This window comes from Saimiri boliviensis, chromosome 12 (assembly GCF_048565385.1).
Source record: "Saimiri boliviensis isolate mSaiBol1 chromosome 12, mSaiBol1.pri, whole genome shotgun sequence".
NCBI lineage: Eukaryota > Metazoa > Chordata > Mammalia > Primates > Cebidae > Saimiri > Saimiri boliviensis.
Window position 1 is genome coordinate 83297465 of NC_133460.1, and position 21676 is coordinate 83319140.

The 21676-nt window shown below is 39.6% G+C and overlaps 1 protein-coding gene across 3 annotated transcripts in view; it reads right to left on the minus strand.

Moving 5' to 3' along the window:
• HPSE2 (heparanase 2 (inactive)) overlaps window positions 1-21676 on the minus strand; it is an 841690-nt gene that overhangs the window by 176188 nt on the left and 643826 nt on the right. For all 3 annotated transcript variants that reach the window (XM_074382736.1, XM_010333375.3, XM_074382735.1), the window contains one exon: window positions 10207-10300. In XM_074382736.1, coding sequence (XP_074238837.1) covers window positions 10207-10300 — 94 coding nt within the window. The remainder of the gene's footprint in view (window positions 1-10206; window positions 10301-21676) is intronic.

Sequence of the window (21676 nt, forward strand, 5' to 3'; positions counted from 1 at the left end):
GCTGACTTGATCGTGGTGGATAAGCTTTTGGATGTGCTGCTGGATTCAGTTTGCCAGTATTTTTTGGAGGATTTTTGCATCGATGTTCATCAGGAATATTGGCCTGAAATTTTCTTTTTTTGTTGTGTCTCTGCCAGGTTTTGGTATCAGGATTATGCTGGCTTCATTACATTAGGGAGGATTCTCTCTTTTTCTATTGTTTGGAATAGTTCCAGAAGGAATGGTATCAGCTCTCTTTTGTACCTCTGGTGGAATTTGGCTGTGAATCTGTCTGGTCCTGGCTTTTTGTTGGTTGGTGGGCTATTATTTACTGCCTCAATTTCAGAACTTCTTAATAATCTATTCAGGGATTTGAGTTCTTCCTGGTTCAGTCTTGGGATGGTGTATTTGTCCAGGACTTTATCCATTTCTTCTAGATTTTCTAGTTTAGTTGTGTAGAGGTGTTTAGTGTTTACAGTATTCTCTGATGGTAGTTTTTCTCTTTTCTTTTCTTCTTTTCTTTTCTTTTCAAGACAGAGTTTCACTCTTGAAGTCCAGGCTGGAGTGCAATGGGACGATCTCGGCTCACTGCAACCTCTGCCTCCCAGGTTCAAGCAATTCTCCTGTCTCCGCCTCCTGAATAGCTGGGATTATAGATGCCCACTACTACACTCAGTTGAATTTCAGATTTTAATAAAGATGGGGTTTAACCATGTTGGCCCGGCTGGTCATGAACTCCTGACCTCAGGTGATCAGCCCGCCTTGGCCTCCCAGAGAGCTAGGATAACAGGTGTGAGGCATCGTGCCTGGACGGTATTTTATCTTTATGTGGGATTGGTGGTGATATCCCCTTTGTCATTTTTTTAAAATTTTGTCTACTTGATTCTTCTCTCTTTTCTACTTTATTAGTCTGGCTTGCATCTATCTATTTTGTTGATCTTTTCAAAAAACCAGCTTCTGGATTCATTGATTTGTTGAAGGGTTTTTCATGTCTCTATCTCCCTCAGTTCTGCTCTTATCATAGTTGTTTCTTGTCTCCTACTAGCTTTTGAATTTGTTTGCTCTTGCTTCTCTAGTTCTTTTAATTGTGATGTTAGGGTGCTGATTTTAAATCTTTCCTGCTTCTCTTGTGGGCATTTACTGCTATAAATTTCCCTCTACACATTGCATTTAATGTGTCCCAGAGATTCTGTACATTGTGCCTTTGTTCTCATTGGTTTCAAAGAACATCTTTATTTCTGCCTTCATTTCATTATTTACCCAATAGTCATTCAGGAGCAGGTTGTTCAGTTTCCATGTGGTTGTGCAGTTTCGAGTGACCTTCTTAATCCTGAGTTATAATTTGATTGCACTGTAGTCTGAGAGACTGTTATGGTTTCCATCCTTTGCATTTTCTGAGGAGTGTTTTACTTCCAATTGTTTGGTCAATTTTAGAATAAGTGTGATGTGGTGCTAAGAAGAATGTATATTCTGTTGATTTGGGGTGAAGAGTTCTGTAGCTGTCTATTAGGTCTGCTTGGTCCAGAGCTGAGTTCAAGTCCTGGATGCTTTGGTTAATTTTTTGTCCCATTGTTCTGTCTAACATTGACAGTGGGGTGTTAAAGTCTCCCACTATTACTGTATGGGAATCTAAGTCTCTTTGTAGATCTCTAAGAACTTGCTTTATGTATCTGGATGCTCCTGTATTGAGTGCATATATTTAGGATAGTTAGCTCTTCTTGTTGCATTGATCCCTTTACCATTATTTAATGCCTTTGTCTCTTTTGATTTTGTTGGTTTAAAGTCTCTTGCATTAGATGCTAGGATTGCAAGATTGCAACCCTCACTTTTTTTTTCTTTCCATTTGCTTGGTAAATATTCCTCCATTTCTTTATTTTGAGCCAATGTGTGTCTTTGCATGTGAGATGGGTCTCCTGAATACAGCACATGGATAGGTCTTGACTCTATCCAATTTGCCATTCTGTGGCTTTTAATTAGGGCATTTAACACATTTACATTTAATGTTAATATTGTTATGTGTGAATTTGACCCTGTCATTATGATGCTAGCTTGTTATTTTGCCCATTAGTTGATTCAGTTTCTTCATAGTGTCGATGGTCTCTACAATTAGGTATGTTTTTTCAGTGACTAGTACCAGTTTTTGCTTTCATGTTTAGTGCTTCCTTCAGGAGCTCTTGCAAGGCAGGCCTGGTGTTGACAAAATATCTCAGCATTTGCTTGTCATAAAGGATTTTATTTCTCCTTCGCTTATGAAGCTTAGTTTGGCTGGATATGAAATTCTGGCTTGAAAATTCTTTTCTTTAAGAATGTTGAATATTGCCCCCCACCTCCTTCTGGCTTGTAGGGTTTCTGCTGAGAGATCTGCTGTAAGTCTGATGGGCTTCCCTTTGTGGGTAACCCCATTTTTCTCTCTGGCTGCCCTTAACATTTTTTCCTTCATTTCAACTTGGTGAATCTGATGATTATGTGTCTTGTAGTTGCTCTTCTTGAGGAGTACCTTTGTGGTGGGCTCCACTCAGTTCTAACTTCCAAGTGGCTTTGTTTATACTGTGAGGGGAAAACCACCTACTCAAGCTTCAGCAATGGCGGATGCCCCTACCCACACCAAACTGGAGCATCAGACTGTGCTGGCAGTGGGAATTTCAAGCCAGCGGATCTTAGCTTGCTGGGCTCCATGGGGGTGGCTCCCTGGCTTCAGCCCCCTTTCCAGGGAGTGAACAGTTCTGTCTGGTTGGCATTCCAGGTGCCCCTGTGGTATGAAAACCACCTCCACGAACTTCTGCCATTAGCTCAGCGTCTGCCCAAATGGCCACCCAGTTTTGTGCTTGAAACCCAGGGCCCTGGTGGCATAGGCACTGGAGGGAATCTCCTGGTTTGCCGGTTGCAAAGACCATGGGAAAAGCACTGTATCTGGGCTGGAATGCACCATTCTTCCCAGTACAGTCTCACACAGCTTCCCTTGCCTAGGGGAGGGAAATCCCCTGACCCCTTGCACTTCCCAGGAGAAGTGACACCCCATTCTGCTTTGGCTCACCCTCCGTGGGCTACACCCACTCTTCAACCAGTCCCAATGAGATGAACAAATGACCTTAGCTGGAAATGCAGAAATCACCTCACTTCTCCATCAGTCTTGCTGGGAGCTGCAGACTGGAGCTGTTCCTATTTGGTCATCTTGCCAGCAGACCTCTAATTGCTCCTGATACTACTGTTCTTACCATAGTAATGTGTTTTCATTTTCCAGTTTTCTTCATTAGAGAAGGTTAATATTATCATTGTCCTCATGTTTCCTTTAATTCTGCCTCTAGTTATTCTATGATCTTCAAGGATAAGTGGGTTGTTTGTTTGTTTTGTTCCTTTCTTCTTACTTACTAAGAGATTCAAATAAGCAGGTTAATGGGAAAGCTGGTTAAAAGCAAAGGTTTCCTTAAAAATCTATTAATTACTTCAAAGGAATTACATGTCCTTCTGCCTTACTTCCATGGTCCTGCAACTATAATATATTGGAAGAAGTGGCATAATGTCACAGCATTTATTAAGACTTCAAAAGACTTGATCTGTATTAAATATAAACAACCATAAGCAATAATGATGTTAAAAGAATGATCATCCTCTTATGATGAACCATAAAAACCATTCCCATATCCATACATGTCTACCACCAGTGATCCTCTGATCACATCTTAGGAACAACTGTATAAATTAGAGGGAGTCTAACTTTTAGGTGTTAGCCTCAATGTCACTTCTTCTGAGAGGACTTCCCTGCTTTTCTTTCCTTTAAAAACAAAGGTGGATATTTCCCACCATGCACTCCTATAGCATGCTGTAATAGGAATCATAACATCTTATTACTGTTCCTTGTTTTATTATCAATTTTCTCACTAGATCATAAGGCCTATGAAGACAAGCATTATGTCAGTCTTGCTGACCATTTTGTTCTCAGGGACCTGGAAAATTCTAAGAATGTTACAAATAGTCAATACATGAAGGAAGAAAGGGAAGAAAGAAGGAAACGGCAGCAGTTAGAATGGCTATTATAAAGAAGACAGTAAGAAATGCTGTGAGGTATGGAGAAAAGAGAACTGTTATACACTGTTAGTGGGAATGTAAATTAGGACATCCGTTATGGAAATCAGCATAGAAGTTCCTCAAAAAGCTAGAAATATAACTACTGTATGATCCAGCAATCCCAGTTCAGGGTATGTATCAAAAAGAAAGTATGTCAAAGAAATATCTGCAGTCTCATGTTCACTGCGGTACTATTCACAGTAGTCAAGTTATGAAATCAACGTAAGTGTCCATCAACAGATAAACGGAGCCAGGTGTGGTGGCTTAGGTATGTAATCCCTGTATGTTTGGGTAAGTGGGGCAGGAGAATCACTTGAGACCAGAAGTTTCCAGCCTGGTCAACACAGCAACACCCTGTCTCTGCAAAAATATTAAAAAATTAGCCAGGTATGGTGCTGTGGGCCTGTAGTCTCAGCTACTTGGGAGGCTGAAGCAGGAGGTTGGCCTCAGCCCAGGTGTTCAAGGCTGCAGTGAGCTATAATTGCACAGTAGCTCAATTTTTTTTCTGAAGAGAAAAACAAAAGAATGGATAAAGAAAATGTGGTATATATATATTCATGGAATACTATTGAGCCATAAAAAAAGGGGTCTTGTCATTTGAGGCAACATGAATGAGCCTGGAGGACATCAGGTTAGGTCAAGTAAGCGAGGCATAAAGCTAAATACTATATATGTTCTTGTTTATATGTGGAAGCTAAGAAATTTGACGACATAAAAGTAGAGAGTAAAACAGTGGTTACTAAAGGCTTGGAAGGGTGGGGAATGGAGATAGAAGAGGCTGGTTATCAAACCCAAAATTACAGCCAGATAAAAGGAATACATTCTAGTGTTTGATAGCACTGCAGGGTGATTATAATTAATATAACTTATTGTACATTTTCTAATGTATAGAAGATTTTGAATGTTCCCAACACAAATAAATGATAAATGTTTGAAGTGATAAATGTGTGAATTATCCTGATTTTTTTTTTTTTTTTTTTGAGACAGAGTCTTGGTCTATTGCCCAGACTAGAGTGCAGTGTTGTGATCTTGACTCACTACAACCTCTGCCTCCTGGGTTCAAGCGATTCTCCTGCCTCAGCCTCCTGAGTAGCTGGGATTACAGGTGCCTGCCACTATGCCCAGCTGATTTTTGTATTTTTAGTAGAGATGCAGTTTCACCATGTTGGCTAGGCTGGTCTCAAACTCCTGACCTCAGGTGATCTGCTTGCCCCAGCCTCCCAAAGTGCTGAGATGACAGGCATGAGCCACCACACCTGACCAAATTATTCTAATTTGATCATTACACATTGTGTACACATATTGCAATATCACTCTGTACCCCATAAATATGGACAATTATTATATATCAATTAAAAATAATTTTAGAAAAAAGAAAGGGAGGAAGGAAGAAATTTTTCAAATATTGGGACAGCCAATGGTTGAGTTTATTTAGTATTCAAAATGCAATAATATAGACAGTACTTTTGGAAACATTTCCTTTATGACTGGGATTTCACCAACGCCTTCCTGTGCTTATTGAATTACTGAAAATAATATCAAAAAGTGTTATTTCCTCTTCTGATTCCTCTAGGAGATGAAGACACAAATCATAGAGTCCAAATGACTTCAGCCAAAGTGGTTCTTCTTGGTTCTTAAGTCATTGTTTTGGAGTCAGCCCAGCTATCCAGACTGTACCATCTGCACTGTGTCCTAAACATCTCTTACTTTCCCATCTAACTCTTCCCTGTGTTTTTAGATTATCAACTCTTTCCTTTGACTCATCTCCCAATGTACAGATGATCATCATAATTCTAATGAAAGGGAAAGAATGTGCGGATCATCCAAAGGGGTGAGTTGTCCACACATTGCTGAAACATGTCTGTTTGGCTTTCAAATGTGTCATGCAGATTTTCATATAACCAGATAATTCACCCACTGCTCAGAAAACTGAGAATTCTTCTCTAAGTGGCAGTCCAAATTTGCAAACCACAGCTGTTTTTAGCAATTGAGTCATTGCCTTTCAGTTGCCAAAAGTATCACCTATCATATTCCCCAGAGTTCAAAGAAAGAGGAAAGAGGAGAAAAAGCAAAGAACAAGTTGAGGATAAAGGTAATGTAAAGCTTCTCTAGTCAGAGAAATTATTAAAAATAGCTATAATAACTATAACAACAATAATAACAGCAATAAGAACTAGCATTCAATAACAATGAACAAAACAGGGCTTTCTCACATGACTTTCCCAATCTACCTAAGAGGGAGGGAGAATAATATCTTTAGCATCTTCATTTTACAAAGACAGAAAATCAGAGAAATCAAGTGACTGGCCCAAAGCCACACAGCTATTAAGCCAGGCCATCGGACTTCAAATTCTGGGCCTAATATCCTATTCAAACATCCTCATTGCTGATTTATCAAGCCACTCACACATGGCGCCGTTTTGGTGAAAAATCTGCCCCTTTTCTACCACTGTGGGCCTAATGAGATCCTTAGGACTTCACTTCTACAAATAGAGAAGAAACAAAGATGATACTTCTAGCTTTGGGGTAAAGGTTCGAGGTATACAGACATTAAAACCTTACTTGGAGGGCCAGGCACGGTGGCTCATGCTTATAATCCCAGCACTTTGGGAGGCCAAGGCAGGTGGATTGCCTGAGCTCAAGAGTTCAAGACAAGCGTGGGCAACATGGTAAAACTTTGTCTCTACCAAAAATACAAAAAGTGAGCCAGGCGTGGTGGTGGCGTGTGCCTGTAGTCCCAGCTACTCAGGAAGCTGAGGTGGAAGAACTGCTTGAGCCTGAGGTTCAGTGAACTGAGATCCCACCACTGCATTCCAACCTGGGTGACAAAGTAAGACCCATCTCAAAAAAAAATTAAAAACTAAAAATAAAAATAAAAAACAAACCTAACTTGGTCCATCTCTGAACTGGTTTGAGGAACTTACAAGAAAGCCATTTGGCTAGTGTGCTCTAGTTTGTACTTTGGACCCTAGTTCCCAAGAACCCTCCTCCCCACCCACCAGAGACTTCAGGAACAGCCAAAGCAACATTTCAACAATCAAAGTTTGGCTATCCTGCTCTAGTCTCCTAGTTCTCATGTCCCCAGGGAAAGCCAGTGCTTAGCACACCTTGGGTTGTGGTGAGAGAGACTCTCATCTTGGAGGCCCTGACAACTGGGTCCAGGCTGCTGCAGCCAATGAGAAGTCTATCAAATGGTTCAAATCTCAGAGAATCCATGGGCCAGCAACACCTCTAGCACATACTCATGTAAGGCAGTATCTGGCAAGAGCCTACTAAACGAAACAGGGAGGATGAAACTGTGGAAGATCATATGCTCCAAAAATGACTGCAAAAACATTTCTGGTCTTATATGCTTTTCAAGAATCTTGCCACTCCCCCATCAAAAGAAGGATTTCATTTCTTTTCACCTTGAAACTTTGTGGTCCCAGTGACTACTTCAATGAATAGAATATGGCTAATGTGATGCCCTGTGACTTCTAAGAGCAGGTTAGAAAAAGTGATACAGCATCACCTGTCAAACGCGTAAGCGAACAAGCCTGATGGTCCCAGATACTAACGTTTCAGTAATCCCAATTTTCAGGTCTTTTAGCTCAGGCTTCAGACATCATGGAGAGAGACAAACCATCACCTCTGTATCCTTTGAGAATTTCTGACCTATACAATCCATTGGCTTAATAAATGGCTGTTTTATGCTACTAAGTTTTGGGGTAACTTGTTGCACAGCAAGAGCTAATCAGAATAGGAATCCTGGTTTGAGGGGACCCTGGGCATGTTCTGCTTGCATTTGCCAAAAGACACGTCTAGACACTGCTGCTAAGCCTAGCCCTCCCCAGCCAGGTGCTTTCTGCATATAGGCCATCTCTTAGGGGCTCAACTGTTCCTCCCTGTGACAGCACTTCCTCTTCCCCTTCTAAGTCCATTAGGCTTGTTTTTAAAGATCTGAATACCAATTGTGCACAGGATTTTAGCTCTTTTTTCTTAAGTTTCCTGGGCCCTGGATAAATCGGGGGGCAAGTTCAGCCACTTATTTCAGTTTCCAAACTGGTTCATATGTTTAAGGCATATGTAGTGGGGGAGGGTAATGGGAAGTGGGGACAAAGGAAAGAGCCTAACTTCCAACGCCTTTATCTTAACTCTGACCTAGAGCCACTTGCTCTACTTAAATAATAACATAAGTACAGTTAGAACCTTCATTGACAGTGCATGACAGAACTGAATCATTTCACTTACAACAGCAACCCTTAAATTCAAAACTGGAAAAGCCAAAACTCTGGGGAACTTGACTATCTTATACATGATTGTAATATAAACATTTAGAATAGTATCTAGACATAGTAAACACTCAATAAATATTTATTGAATGAAGCAATAAACAAATGAGTTAATGACAGAAAATTCTTCCCTCCTTGTAAGAGGGAGATATGTAATATTAGATTAGCATAATGTGCTTAGAAAACTAGAGTATTCAATAGGTTGACATTCTATTGCATTAGGTAATATGTTTTCCATCTGCTGAAAGTAAGTGTTAAAACTTACTTTACCTTGAGGGCAGAGATCATGTCTTATACCATTTTGTAACCCCAGCATCTGGCACTTTGCCTTAGGTACTCACTAAGTGCTCAGTGAATATTTTTCATTAAATGAATATCAAACAGGAACTGGTAGAAATATTTGAAATCATTTAGTTCTCCTAGGCTTTGCCTAGTGGAAGGCAGTGACAGATAAGGGGGATCAGATTGGGATGCAGGACTCCAGAAGTCCTGAGGCTTCTCAGCCTATCAAACTCTTGAGAACAAGAGAACTCCAGAGGCTGTTTATAATCTGAGTATGACACTAGGATGAATACAAAAAAGGTAAAGACATCGACTTTAGCTCTCAAAACTGATCTTCTATGATTTCTTCAAATAAGATTTTCTTTCAGAGCTATGCGTGATCTATTCATTTTTCTATTGATTCATTTTATTTATTGAGGGCCTACTTGTTACAATTTTTCTGCAAAGATTTGTTTAATCTGCCCAAGAAATAGCAAACTATTCAAAGGGTCACCATTCTGTGGAAAAGAACTTCAGCTGGGCAACAGAAAATATAATACATTGTGGAGGCCCATGACAATTGTAGACATAAAATCCTCACAATTTAGAATTAACTAATCCAGTGTATTTGAAAATGTGATCCTAGAGTTATTAGCATTATGGAAAGTCACCTGACACATTATTGAAAATAAAGACCTCTGGGATCCACTCCAGCCATATTAAATCAGAACATCAGGAGTGAAACTGGAAACTTTAATGAGCATCACTGGTGATTTTGACTGTATTTGAGTCTGAGAATCACTGACCAAAGGTGTCTTGCTGATAGCACCTACATGCAATTGCTTAATATAATATGGCTTTCCTCTCATTTTTACAAAATTAAGATCTTTCTTGGCTAATTCTAAGACACCTAGGAACAGTGTAAATACGGCTCAGAATTGCCAATGCCCCAGACTGGAATTTCACTGAATGAATGTAATCATGCTCTCCTTAAAGTAACCTAAAACAAACCACCCCAAAAAAGAAAACATAAAGTAAATCTATCCTTCCTTTATGAAACTCACAATTTAGAAGCAAACTATGAACAAATACTTCATATTAAAGTAAAGATGCTTTAGGTCAGGCACAGTGGGTCACGCCTGTTATCCCAGAACTTTGGGAGGCTAAGGTGGGAGGATCACTCAAGATCGGGAATTTGAGACCAGCTTGACCAACATGGTGAAACCTTGTCTCTACTAAAAATATAAAAATTAGCTGGGCGTGGCAGCTACTTGGGAGGCTGAAGCAGGTGAATTGCTTGAACCCAGGAGGCAGAGGTTGCAGTGAGCTGAGATCATGCCACTACACTCCAATCTGGGCAACAGAAAAAGACTCCATCTCAAAAAAAATAATTTAAAAAAATAGAGATGCTTTAAACCTTGATATGGCACACACAGACCCTTTTCAATTTGTAAAACAATGAATGACAGGCAACAATTGTTGGGGAGCTTGTGACTATGCCCACCTGGTCTGCACAATTTTCCTTTTTACCCTGGTTCTCACAGTGCTGAGATCCAGCTGGAATCCTGTGTCTTTCTCCTTGCCTTACCCCCAGACTCGCTCCTTTTCTTACCAAGATACTTTTACTCACCTTCTGAATTTTCCTAATCTGGTCAGAGAGTGTGTCTAATAGGCGAGTTTTCAGGAAGTCCATCACCTTGACCACCCGGCCATCAATGTAGCAACTGGAATAAAAATAAAATAAGAATCAGACAAAATATCAAACAGGGGACTACAAATATAGTTCTCTAGCCAGAGGTCTCTGACAGACCAGGGTTCCACTTGGGCTTTCATATTCTAAAAGGTTTTAACCCTGACTACTTTCCAAACAAATAATATCCGTTTTATCTTCTCCATTTTCACCTCTATTTGTAGGCTAATACTGTTATTTTTTTCAACTTTTGCCACATGAAACCCCATTGCTTACTTGACGGAATTGATGGAAATTCCACAATACAAATTAGGTAATGAGGAAATGATTATTTTTTTTCCCATTAGGAAAGTAATTTAACACCCATCCCATGCCCATTGCTGATCCCACCTTAAAGTATTAAGGTGTGTGAGAGTTTTGAAAGACTACTGAATCATTTTAATAAGTTTTTCTGTACGTTTAAATAAGAAAGTATACACCAAAGCAAAAATCTGACTTAGTGTGGTGAGTCTCCAGCTCACTCCTGTGAACAAACACTCTGTAGTCAACCTACCACCAAAATATGCTACCTCCAGAATGAATGAGCAAATGATTGAATGAATTGACAAAGTTGGAAAAGCCCTCTCTTAAAATAGTAACCAGTTGGTACTCATTGGTTTTTGTTTTGGTCTGGTTATGAATTGAATCAATTTCTAAACGCTTATGATTCCTGGGTGCCTTTTCCAATCCACTAAGTTATCCTTGGCTGTTGGTTAATGATAAATTATTTAATTTTAAAGAAGTAGCCACTCATCAGTACATATTATAGAACTGTGTGAAAATTATTTTTAATTTCAAATCGCTACACCAACATGTGATGTATTGGTATGGTTAATTTTAAAATTTTTGTTTTATTGTAAGGCAGGTGCTTTCGTTGAGGTAAGGGTGGTAAATGATCTACCCACTGAGCCTTCCTTTTGGCCTCACTTACCACTTCAAGACATTTCCACAGAATCTGTGCTTAAACTATTGGAATGCTGGAGCAAATTTGGGTTTTAGCCAGAAATAGCTGAGTTCAAATTCCAGATCTGGTATTTACTAACTATATGATCTTGGGCAAGTTACTTGGTCTCTATGGGCCTCAGTTTTCTTATTCTTAAAAGAGGGATAGTATATCTTCTCCTTAGGCTTAATTGAGAATTAATGAGACAACAAATGTAAAGTTCCTGGCCTACAGTAGGCACTGAACAACTTTTACTTCTTTCTAATTGTCAGCTCACAAAGATGGGGTTATAAACAATAGGAGACTGATTAAGTAATGTGTAAATACAGATTACTGTAACAGTGGAACTGCTGTGTCAGAGGGTACATGTATTTGAAAATTTTTGATGGTTACTTACATTAGGAAATAAAACAATAACATGTCCTTTGCCTCATCCCTAGTATAGATGCCAGACTCAGATCCAGTGAACACTTAACCATGTGCAACACACAGTGCTGGGCATATCCACATCCATTATCCTATCTCATAACCTATTCATAGTAGTACTTCTTAATTAGCACCTCTGATTTTTGAAAAAAAAGATGAGATACATGGGTTACTCCATGAAGGCCAGATACATTGAGACAGAGTTGTGCTAAAATTAAAAATAATTTATGGAATGCTAATCTAACATACATTTGAGGACATGAATACTTGCTATATTATATGGTGACCAGGAATATTACAAGTAATGCATTATAATTATTCTTTTATTTTTTCATCAAATATATAATAGTTTCCTCTTTTCTCACTTCCCCAGTAACTACATGAAACAGTATTTATAATTTTTGTTGGCAATACATATAGTTTAATATTTATTGAGATAAAAATGCCAGATGTAATTTTTCAGTATGTAGGATTTCCTGTGAAGAAGCTCCCTAGCCTACCCAATCTGTGGCCATGGTTGAGGGTTCCTTCACTCTTTTCCTCCTTCCTTTTCTTAAGTACCCAGAACCTGGAGTTAGAAAACAACCTTGGTAAATCCCTTCTTTAAAATGGATTTTAAAACAATCTAAATCTGGCCAGGCACGGTGGCTCACGCCTGTAATCCCGGTACTTTGTGAGGCTGAGGCAGGTGATCACAAGGTCAAGAGATCGAGACCATCCTGGCCAACATGGTGAAACTCCATCTCTACTAGAAATACAAAAATTAGCTGGGCGTGGTGGCACATGCCTGTAGTCCCAGCTTCTTGGGAGACTCAGGCAGGAGAATTGCTTGAACCCAGGACCCTGGCGGCAGAGGTTGCAGTGAGCTGAGATCGTACCCCTGCACTCCAGCCTGGCAACAGAGTGAGACTCTGTCTCAAAATAATAATAATAATAAAAGATAAAAAATAATCCAAAGCTATAGTATTTTCACAGGACTGGTTTAATGATCACATAAGGAAAAATAATGGGCATGGGACGTGGCACATAAAAGTTATTCAATAACCAGATCTACCCTTTTCAGGTTACTTAACGGCCCAAGGCAGCGGAAACTTAGAGTGAAAGACCATGGGATGGTGTGGGCAGGGGGAGCATCCCTCTGGAGGAAAGCTTGCTATCCACTGCAGAACTTGGAGTGAGGAAAGTATAGAGCAGCAAGAACATACTCTGGATTCCCAGCAGGTGTGAGGCAGAGGCAGGGATGGAGACAGTTGTGATATGTTGTAAAAATTTGGAGTTTGAAAGACTTTAGTGGTCAGCTGGCCTAAAGTACGTAAACTTGCTACAATATCCCTAAGAAGTGATTTTCTGCCTCTGCTTGAACGTATCCAGGGACAGGAATTCACTGTTATACACTACTAGGACTGTTTCATTGCAACACAGTTCTAATTGATGAAAAGCTCTTCTGACATGGTGCTGAATTCTGATCCCTGTTACTGTCCTCTCAATGGCTAACAGTGTATCTTCTTGAACCCAGAAATAGTCCAATTGCCCCTTCATGTGATACATGGGAGATGAAATCCATGTGATACATGGGAGATGGCTTAAGCTTTTTAGCTTATTCTTGTACCCAGTTTTAACCTTACAAACTGGATCCAATCATTCTCAGATGGTCTTAGACTATTCCTGCAAGCTGTGAATTGAATCTGAGCTGGAGGAGATACAGGCATGGAAACCAATAAACAAAGTTATCTTATCTCAATAGTGCTGGCAAGAAATGATCTAGGTTTAAATAAGGGAGAGAACAAGAAAAGTGAAAATGAGCAGCTGTGAAGGAAGGACAAATAAAGCTTCTGTAGAGGATAAAAGAGAGGAAGGGAGTCATTGATGACTATGAACATACAAGAGAGATTGTCTTGGAGAACACTGTTGCCAAAAAAAATGTGGATTAGTCAGACTGGAATACAATTTGTTAAGGGGAATGAAAAATATTGTTTGACATATCAAAAGTATACAGAATATCAAGAAAGCACTAGACACCAGATAGCTGGAGAGAGGAGAAAGAGGTACAGAGAAAAGTTGAGACAAGAAATGTTGACCTGGGGGTCTTTTTCATCTTCTAAGTAATGGACAAAGCCATGGGTGCAGATGAGCTCTTCAAGAAAATAAGGGAAATTAACAGAGATATCAGAGACCCTTTACAGTGCTTCTAAAATATGGCCCTGGGCATTGCCTCTACTTTTGACCCAGCTAAGGATCCCTTCCTCCTCCAGCCTGATGATCATAGCATCTTTTTAATGACTTCAGTCTGAGTCCAATTCACATTTGAATGTCAAAGGAATCCTCACATTATACTGAGAAGTTTCTGCAACTCATTTGCAACCTTAAACCCACATTTATATTGTACTATGGAAATAGGAACTTTCGTCATCCAGAATTCAGTATCACTTTTAAGAGAGGGGATCATTTAACCATAGGGTATGAATTTACCAATACCTAACCCTTTTTCTTGAATATTCTTGGACAACTAACTTACTGCACTTACCCATTGGAAATGTGAACCTTCTAAGAAAACATTCAGCATGGACAATATGTGGCTATTTGAAAGCTTCTTCCCAGTTACAGAGCTTCAGATGATAGACGCATATGGTGATGGGTCCAATCTAAATATATCATTTATATTTGGGCATGAAGGAAGTGGAGTAGTCTGTGGTGACCATTTGGTAAGAATAAATTGATAAAAATGATGATAATGGTGATTTCTAATAAAGACTCAGTAAAGGGCTGGATGCCAACTGACTGTCCAGTGATCTGGGAGCAACTCTCTGCTTTTCTGTCTTTCACACTGGGAAGGTAAAGAAATTCTTAGCTACCTGCCAGTCTCCACAATAACTAATTAACATAGTAATGGCTACAAAGGAAACTAAAGACCAAATAAATCAAAGAGAAAAGGAAGGATAGAGAAAAGGAAAGAAAGAAGGGAGGGAAGAAGGAAATTCATCAATCAGAAGTACTCTGGGCCAGTGTGGTAGCTCATACCTATAATCCCAGCACTTTGGGAGGCTGAGGCAAGAGGATTGCTTGAGATCAGGAGTTCCAGGCCAGCCTGACTAACATAGTAAGACTCCTGTCTCTACCAAAAATTTAAAAATTAGCTGAGTTTGGTGGCATGTGCCTGTAGTCCGAGCTACTTGGGAAGCTGAGGCAGGAGGATCACTTGAGCCCTGGCTGCAGTGTACTAAGAAGGTGCTGCTGCACTCCAGGCTGGGCAAGAGAGTGAAATCTTGTTTCTGAAAAAAAAAAGAATAATAATAAGTGTTCTGACAACTTCTACAAAAACCCTGGAAGAATGGTCTAGAATCACCTAGACTGACACTTTTAAGTAAATCATAATCATCCTCCAAGCTCTCTTGAAATTTCAGCATCACTTAAGATCATACCACAAGTGGCTGAGCTATTCCAGTAAAAACCAAAGCCAAGAAAGGTTGTGCAGAAATAACCTTTCTGGGAATTATCATAAAAGCAATGAAGTTAAAACTTTTGTATTAATACGTGGTCAAAAGGTCTGTCTCGCCCAATGCCAGTAATTCATTCCTCCCTCTAGATTGGCAGGTCATATCCAGCATATATCTGAGGAAGTGGCAAAGATAGCAGAGTATACAAAGTGAAAGGAACCACTTATTAACGTATTCACCAATTCTCCTGTCTCCTTTCATTTTACATTTTAGTTCCAGTACAATACTCTTCATCTTATTTTATTTAGTGTTGCCCTTTGTTTTTATTATAAAAGAACTAAATGCTCATTGTAGACAAAATAGAGAATGAACATAAACAGAAATAGGAAAATGGAAAATCACCTATAGTATAAGCAAAACACCTAGAGGTTCGTTGCAACATTCTGCTGCATACTCTTCCAGTTTTTCATAGTAAATAAACATAACATTTCCCATAATTAGTTTTTTAGTAAACCTGTATTCCAGATCCGATTCAACTAGCATTTAAACTTAAAATTGCCCCAAATGAGACATCCAAGCCTATGTCACAGGGATACTATTAGAAAGATTAGAGACTCCCAGTCAAAGCATCTTAATCTTATTTTAATTTCATTCTGGCCATTTAGAGGGCCTCTGCCAGGGGCAGATCTCACCTCCTCTCTGTCTCTGTCCGCCAAGTTTAACCCCATTTCCATCCTACTAACTCCCTTCCTCATTCCCCTTAGATTCAGGATTGTACTACAATTAGCTCCTTACGCCCATTAGGCTCTTAAAACATTTAATGAGGAGAGTTTGTTGGCTCCAGGGGCAGCTGGTTTTGTTTACCTGGCCCTTTACTTTAAAGGGAAAAACCTTTGCCCTTTATTATCGGACTCCTTCTTTTATTTCAGGTAATTGCATTAGTGTGGGCTTTCCAATGCTCAGGAATTTCCGGACCTATTTTGCTGCCTGCTGGTTTCAAGAAGGAGGGGCAGTCTGCTCAGAATTCTAACACCCAGTCTACTGACTGCACAGGTAATTCCAGAAAATCAGGGCCTTTCCCACTGAAGGGAGAGAAGCTTGGATAATCATTAGAAAAACCCTGTTGACCTATAAAACCTATTCTGACACCTCGAAGCAAACACTGGAGAAAGGCTGATCTGAGTCTCTACAAGGCTTTATAAATTGCACTTGCCCCTCTTCCAAACCCCCTCAGCCTGGGCTCCTGCTGAGCGCTTGCCCTCAGGCTTTTCTTCTGAGGCTACACTAGTTTTCAGCTTCTTTGCAATGGGTCAAACTTCCTATCTTGTGTTTCAGAACTGCTTTGGGCAGGAAAGCTTACAAAGAAAGGTTCTACAGAATACAGATGTTTCTTTGGCTTTCTTAAACCAGTTCAAATAATTCCATACAGGAATCATCTAACCTACTAAAGGGATATAGTTCAGAATGAAAGAATTTGTACTTTGGAAAAATGCTATAGAAAAACGATACAGGTAAAGGTCAGAGTTGTGAAAAATACCAAAGGCAAATAATGTCTTTAATGTAAGAATGTGTGCCTGTATGATTTAATCCACAACGAGCCAAACGGGTGGCTCCAAGCTTCAAGTGCTAGGCCAAGGGCTCCATTTTCTTCATCTTCTTGCTATCCTAACTCTTTGCACACTTCGAGTCCTGAGCCTCAAGCCCAGACCCTTTTCCCCATATATCCAGGGTTGTATGTGGAGAGGCACTGAGTGTGGGCAGAGGCTCAAATCATCTTGATCCCAGCGGTGTTAAGGAAAGGTGTACAGGAAGCTGGGAAAGGAAAGGGGCAGGGAAATCATATGCAGCTTCAGACATTGGAGTGGGCTCTGGGGAGGGACCTCTGAAAATTTTCAGAGTAGTAGCAGGTGATGGCACCAGAATTGTGGGCAGAAGTGTATCCATGTGCTTTTGGTCTGTAACTTACACAAGTTGTGGGACACTCTTTAAGAAGAGGAAATCAAAAGTACAAAACAAGGTTGGGCACAGTGGCTCATGCCTGTGGTCTCAGCACTTTGGGAGACCAAAGTGGAAGGATTTCCAGAAGCCAGGAATTTGAGATCAGCCTGGGCAACATAGCGAGACCTTCATCTCTACACAAAATAAAAAAATTAGCTGGGCGTGGTGGCACAGGAGGATCACTTGAGTGAAAGAATTTGAGGTTATAGTGAGCTATTATGGCACCACTGTACTCCAGCCTGGGTGATGGAGTGAGACTCCCTCTAAAAAAAAAAAAAAATTAAAAAGTATTTTTTAAATTACAAAACACATAATTAGGTACAAAAGTAAATATTTATATCGAATGACAAAATAAATAACAAAAAACTCCCATAAACTTAGAGAATCAAATTCCTTTTTTTCTGATAGCTCTTCAGGCAATTTACCAGAAATGTGTACATAATGCTTTCTGATAGCAACCTTCTCCCATACCCTTACCACCTAGAACCTTCTATGACTCTCAGCACTCATAGGAATCAATGCAAGAAAGGGGTCTGAAGCTTAATTCATTGGCTTCATGGTAATCTAATTGTGAGGCATCCATAACAGGAATGATAGGGTCTAAGTTGCTGGAACCCAACCATCCATGTGCTGTATTTAAAAAAATTCAGTGTTTGTAAATTGGGGGTTGCTTATACTGTTACCATATCCTTTCCCTGGCCTCTTTTCATGTAATTGTCATTATTTATGGCAGAATAGCACAACTCAACTATAATTAAGTTAGTGTATTACTAACTAGGAGAAAACAGAAAGGAGAAAGAGGAAGAGAGGAGTCTTATGTGTATTAAGTTCCTTCTTTTTTGCTAGATATTTTATATACAGTGTCATTTAATCTTCATGAACACTCTATTTTGCAGATTACAAACTATAGCTCACAGGCTGGCATTGTGGCTCACACCTGTAACCCCAGCATTTTGAGAGGCCAAGACAGGAAAATTGCTTGAGACAGGGGTTTGAGATCAGCCTGGGTAACACAGTAAGACACGGTGTCCCACCCGCTTTGCCACTGCCAAACTCGATAATTTTTTTTTTTTTTAATTCAGCTGGGCCTGGTGGTGCATGCCTATAGTCCTAGCTCGGGAAGCTGAGACAGGAGGATTGCTTGAGCCCAGGAGTTCTAGGTTACAGCAAGCTATGATCGTGTCACTGCACTTCAGCTTGGACAACAACAGAGCGAGATTCTGTCTCTAAAAATAAAATAAAATAAAATAAAATAAAAACCACAGAACTACAGCTCATACAGTATTAGTAAGTCGGAAAACAGAGATTATGTAGGCACTAAGCAACAGACACCAAAAACTTTTCCCTCTGTGCCTTGATCTGCAAAGTATCCCAACAATAGAGCAGCACCATGCTTACTTCATTTGTCCTGTAATCAAGGAAAATTGATTTTTGACTGCCTTTAATCTTGCCTACTTCAACCAAATTAAACAGTATTGAATGAAATGCAAATTTCTCAAGAAAACAAAACAATGACAACCAAACCAACCCCAAACAATAACAAAAGGAAAGAAAACCGGGGTAGATAAGTAAAAGCATGGAGGTGGTAAAACTCTATTCTTTTCTTTGCCAAAAAGTTTTTCAAAGTGTTTTAGTAATTGTTATATAAAGAAAAGGGGGTTCCATGGTCAAATAAGATTGGGAAATGCTGGGTTAAAACCCAATTAAGTAGTACTTCCTGTTTCAGCTATGACAGAATTGAACAGCAACCAAGTCAGGCTGTGATTCTTGAGAGAGGTTAGGGCACATGAGGTGAACTTCAGATTCCATTCACCTGTGCTTGCTCCTTGGACCAGGGTAAGGCCAGTTTACTGACCACCAAAAATATGAGCTTCCCTTCCATAGTGCTGAGCTGTTGCCAAGAAGCAGCTGCCCGGCCAGAACCTACATTGCTTTGCTCCTCTTATGTGGCGGAGGCAGGGGTCTGCCGAAGCAACGTGAGCAGAAGTAATGTCACTTTAGGTGGCATTACTTGGTGTTTTTCACTTTTGAGCAGAATTTAAGAAGCCATGTCTTCTTTGTAGTGTCTGTCCCCATTGCCAGCTGAATGGAAAAGTCTCTCAGGAGAAGCCACAAGATGGCAAATACCTGGGTACTGGAATGGCCACATATAAGGCCATCCCCAAGGTACATCAGCATTGTACTGTCACATTAGTGAGAAACAAACTTCTATTGCCAGGCCACTGAGATATGGGGATTTAATTGTGAAAACAATTTGTGTTATATTAACTAAGACATGGATATTCATTACAACAAAACATCTTTATAGTAATCAATCTGGCTAACAGTTCATAATAAAAGAGGTTTTCCTTTGAGAGGAAATTGTCCTTGTATGAAAATTAAAAGGATTAGCCTGGAGAACTCACTTACAATTCTAGTTTGAATTGACTGAGTGTCTATCAGTGATTGGCTGAATAATAACTTTTATTCGAATCCCATACAAGAACAGCTGATGAGGGAAGATGTTATTCTTACTGTTTTTTAATCTAGACATACTGAGCCTGGTGTAAAAACACAGTGACCAAAGTGATTACTAATGACCAAAAAGGACATGGAATCTAGAATGTTGGAAGGGAGGCCAGTTTATAAAGGTCACGTATCAGTAGGTGGCAGCCTTTTGACTACATGGAATATTCTCCATTAGGCTTCTAGATACCTCAGTTTTCACTAAGGGACAGCCAATAGTTTGAGGTAGATTTATTGAAGCAGTCTCATTATTTTGTGTCCCACCGAGGACGTGAAATCGCATGTCCTAACTTGCATGCATCACAAAAGCTAGAGATTCAACTTGAGCCTGCATGATATTTCTTACGTCCAGATAACCCAGTGTTAATATACACACACACACATCAAACTGCTTTTCTACCTATACTCATTAACACCCTGTATATTTTAGTTCCTGCACCTAACTTTTACAATCAGAAAATTCAATGTTATAGAGCTATACCTTCTTAAAGGATACTCACTATGGAGAATATTGCTCTGAAAGGAAATCTTACCTCATTATGTTTCTTTTCGTAACAATTGCCGCTTCTCTGCTTAAAAAGAAAAGCTAGTTCTCAGCATATAAAGCCTTTAAAGGGATAATTTACCATGAAGATATATGTATGTGCATACAAGCTTGTGTGTAGATAGGTGTTAAGAGAAACAGAAAGGGATTGAGAGGGAGAGACAGTCAGTTCTGTATAAGGCAAATCACATCAGCACCAGGAAATAAAATTTAAATTCCTTGGACTAGTGCTCAGAATATATACTATTGGAAACTTACAGATGACTCAGTTAAATTTGTTCAGCTAATAGGAATTCTAATGTCATATTTCTAAGGTAAAGCTTCACATGTCCCTCCACAGCAGAATGCTTCCTTACCGTTCTTCCTTTTAAAAAATTTCAAGGAATTTTAAGAAATGGTACCCTAAAATATTCAATTTTTTGCCTCCAATCTCCTGCAAATTCACTTTTAGTTATATAACCAAAAAGAGTCTGAAAATTAGAGAAATATCACCATATTGTCTTTTCTGTGATTGACGAAAGATTTTGAACATAAAGAGAAAGCAAACTGACTGCTATTGTTTTGAAGTTATGGTAAGTAGAAGGTAGATCCCCTTTAAAGAAATAGTTCCATTTTTAAAAGTTAATCAAAGACAGAAATAAAAAGCAATGCTCCTTGAAAGAAAGAATGATAGTTCACTTTCTAAATTAAGATAAAAGAGGTAAATTTTCATTTAATATATTCTCATCACATATTTTAGACAATTAAAGTAGAAGCAAGTGTATAAATGAAAAGAAAAAAAGGGAATAGGAAGGTAGGAGCCAGATGAGGAAGGAAACACCAACATAGTGCATTGGGGATCTTTCGTTTCCTCCAAAACCCAACTCATCCTCTTTGCCTCTGTTCTTTACATCTGTGTATCGTTCTAAGCCTCAACATTCAACAACCAATCCCACACATACCCTTTCAGCCATCTGCTTTTTTCAGTCACCAAGTCCAAAAGTGACCTCCCATGATTCACTAGCTCTATACCACCATCTGTCCAATCCTACCACTGTCAGTGAACCACAACAGAGCAGTTTTTAGCCCCTGCCCATTCTCAGTCTCCCCCTATCTAGCAACTACTCCAAATCCCCTGAGTTCTGTCACTTGAGTGGCAAACCAAGTCTCATCCTCCACTTCCATTTCCCAGGCAGTGCAACCCTTCTTGGCAAAACTACAAGGTCTACATGACTGGTCTTTGGAGACTTTCATCTGTTCAGCCTTCTTCACTCAAAGCCTAGGCTTAATTGAATAGTATCTTGGCTAAAATGTGACCTGGACATGCTCTCTTAACCAATGGTTCTTAATCCTGTCTGAATCTGCATTAACTAAGATAATAATTATTCAAACAAAATGTTTACCTACTAGATAGCAATCTGGACAAGGAGCTAGGAGACTTGGGTTTTCCAGTATTAGTCTTGTCACCTTAAGCAAGTCACTTAGCCACTAGGTCTTCTTTCATCTACCAAAATGGTTTTTAAGTCTAGATCAAGGATGGCT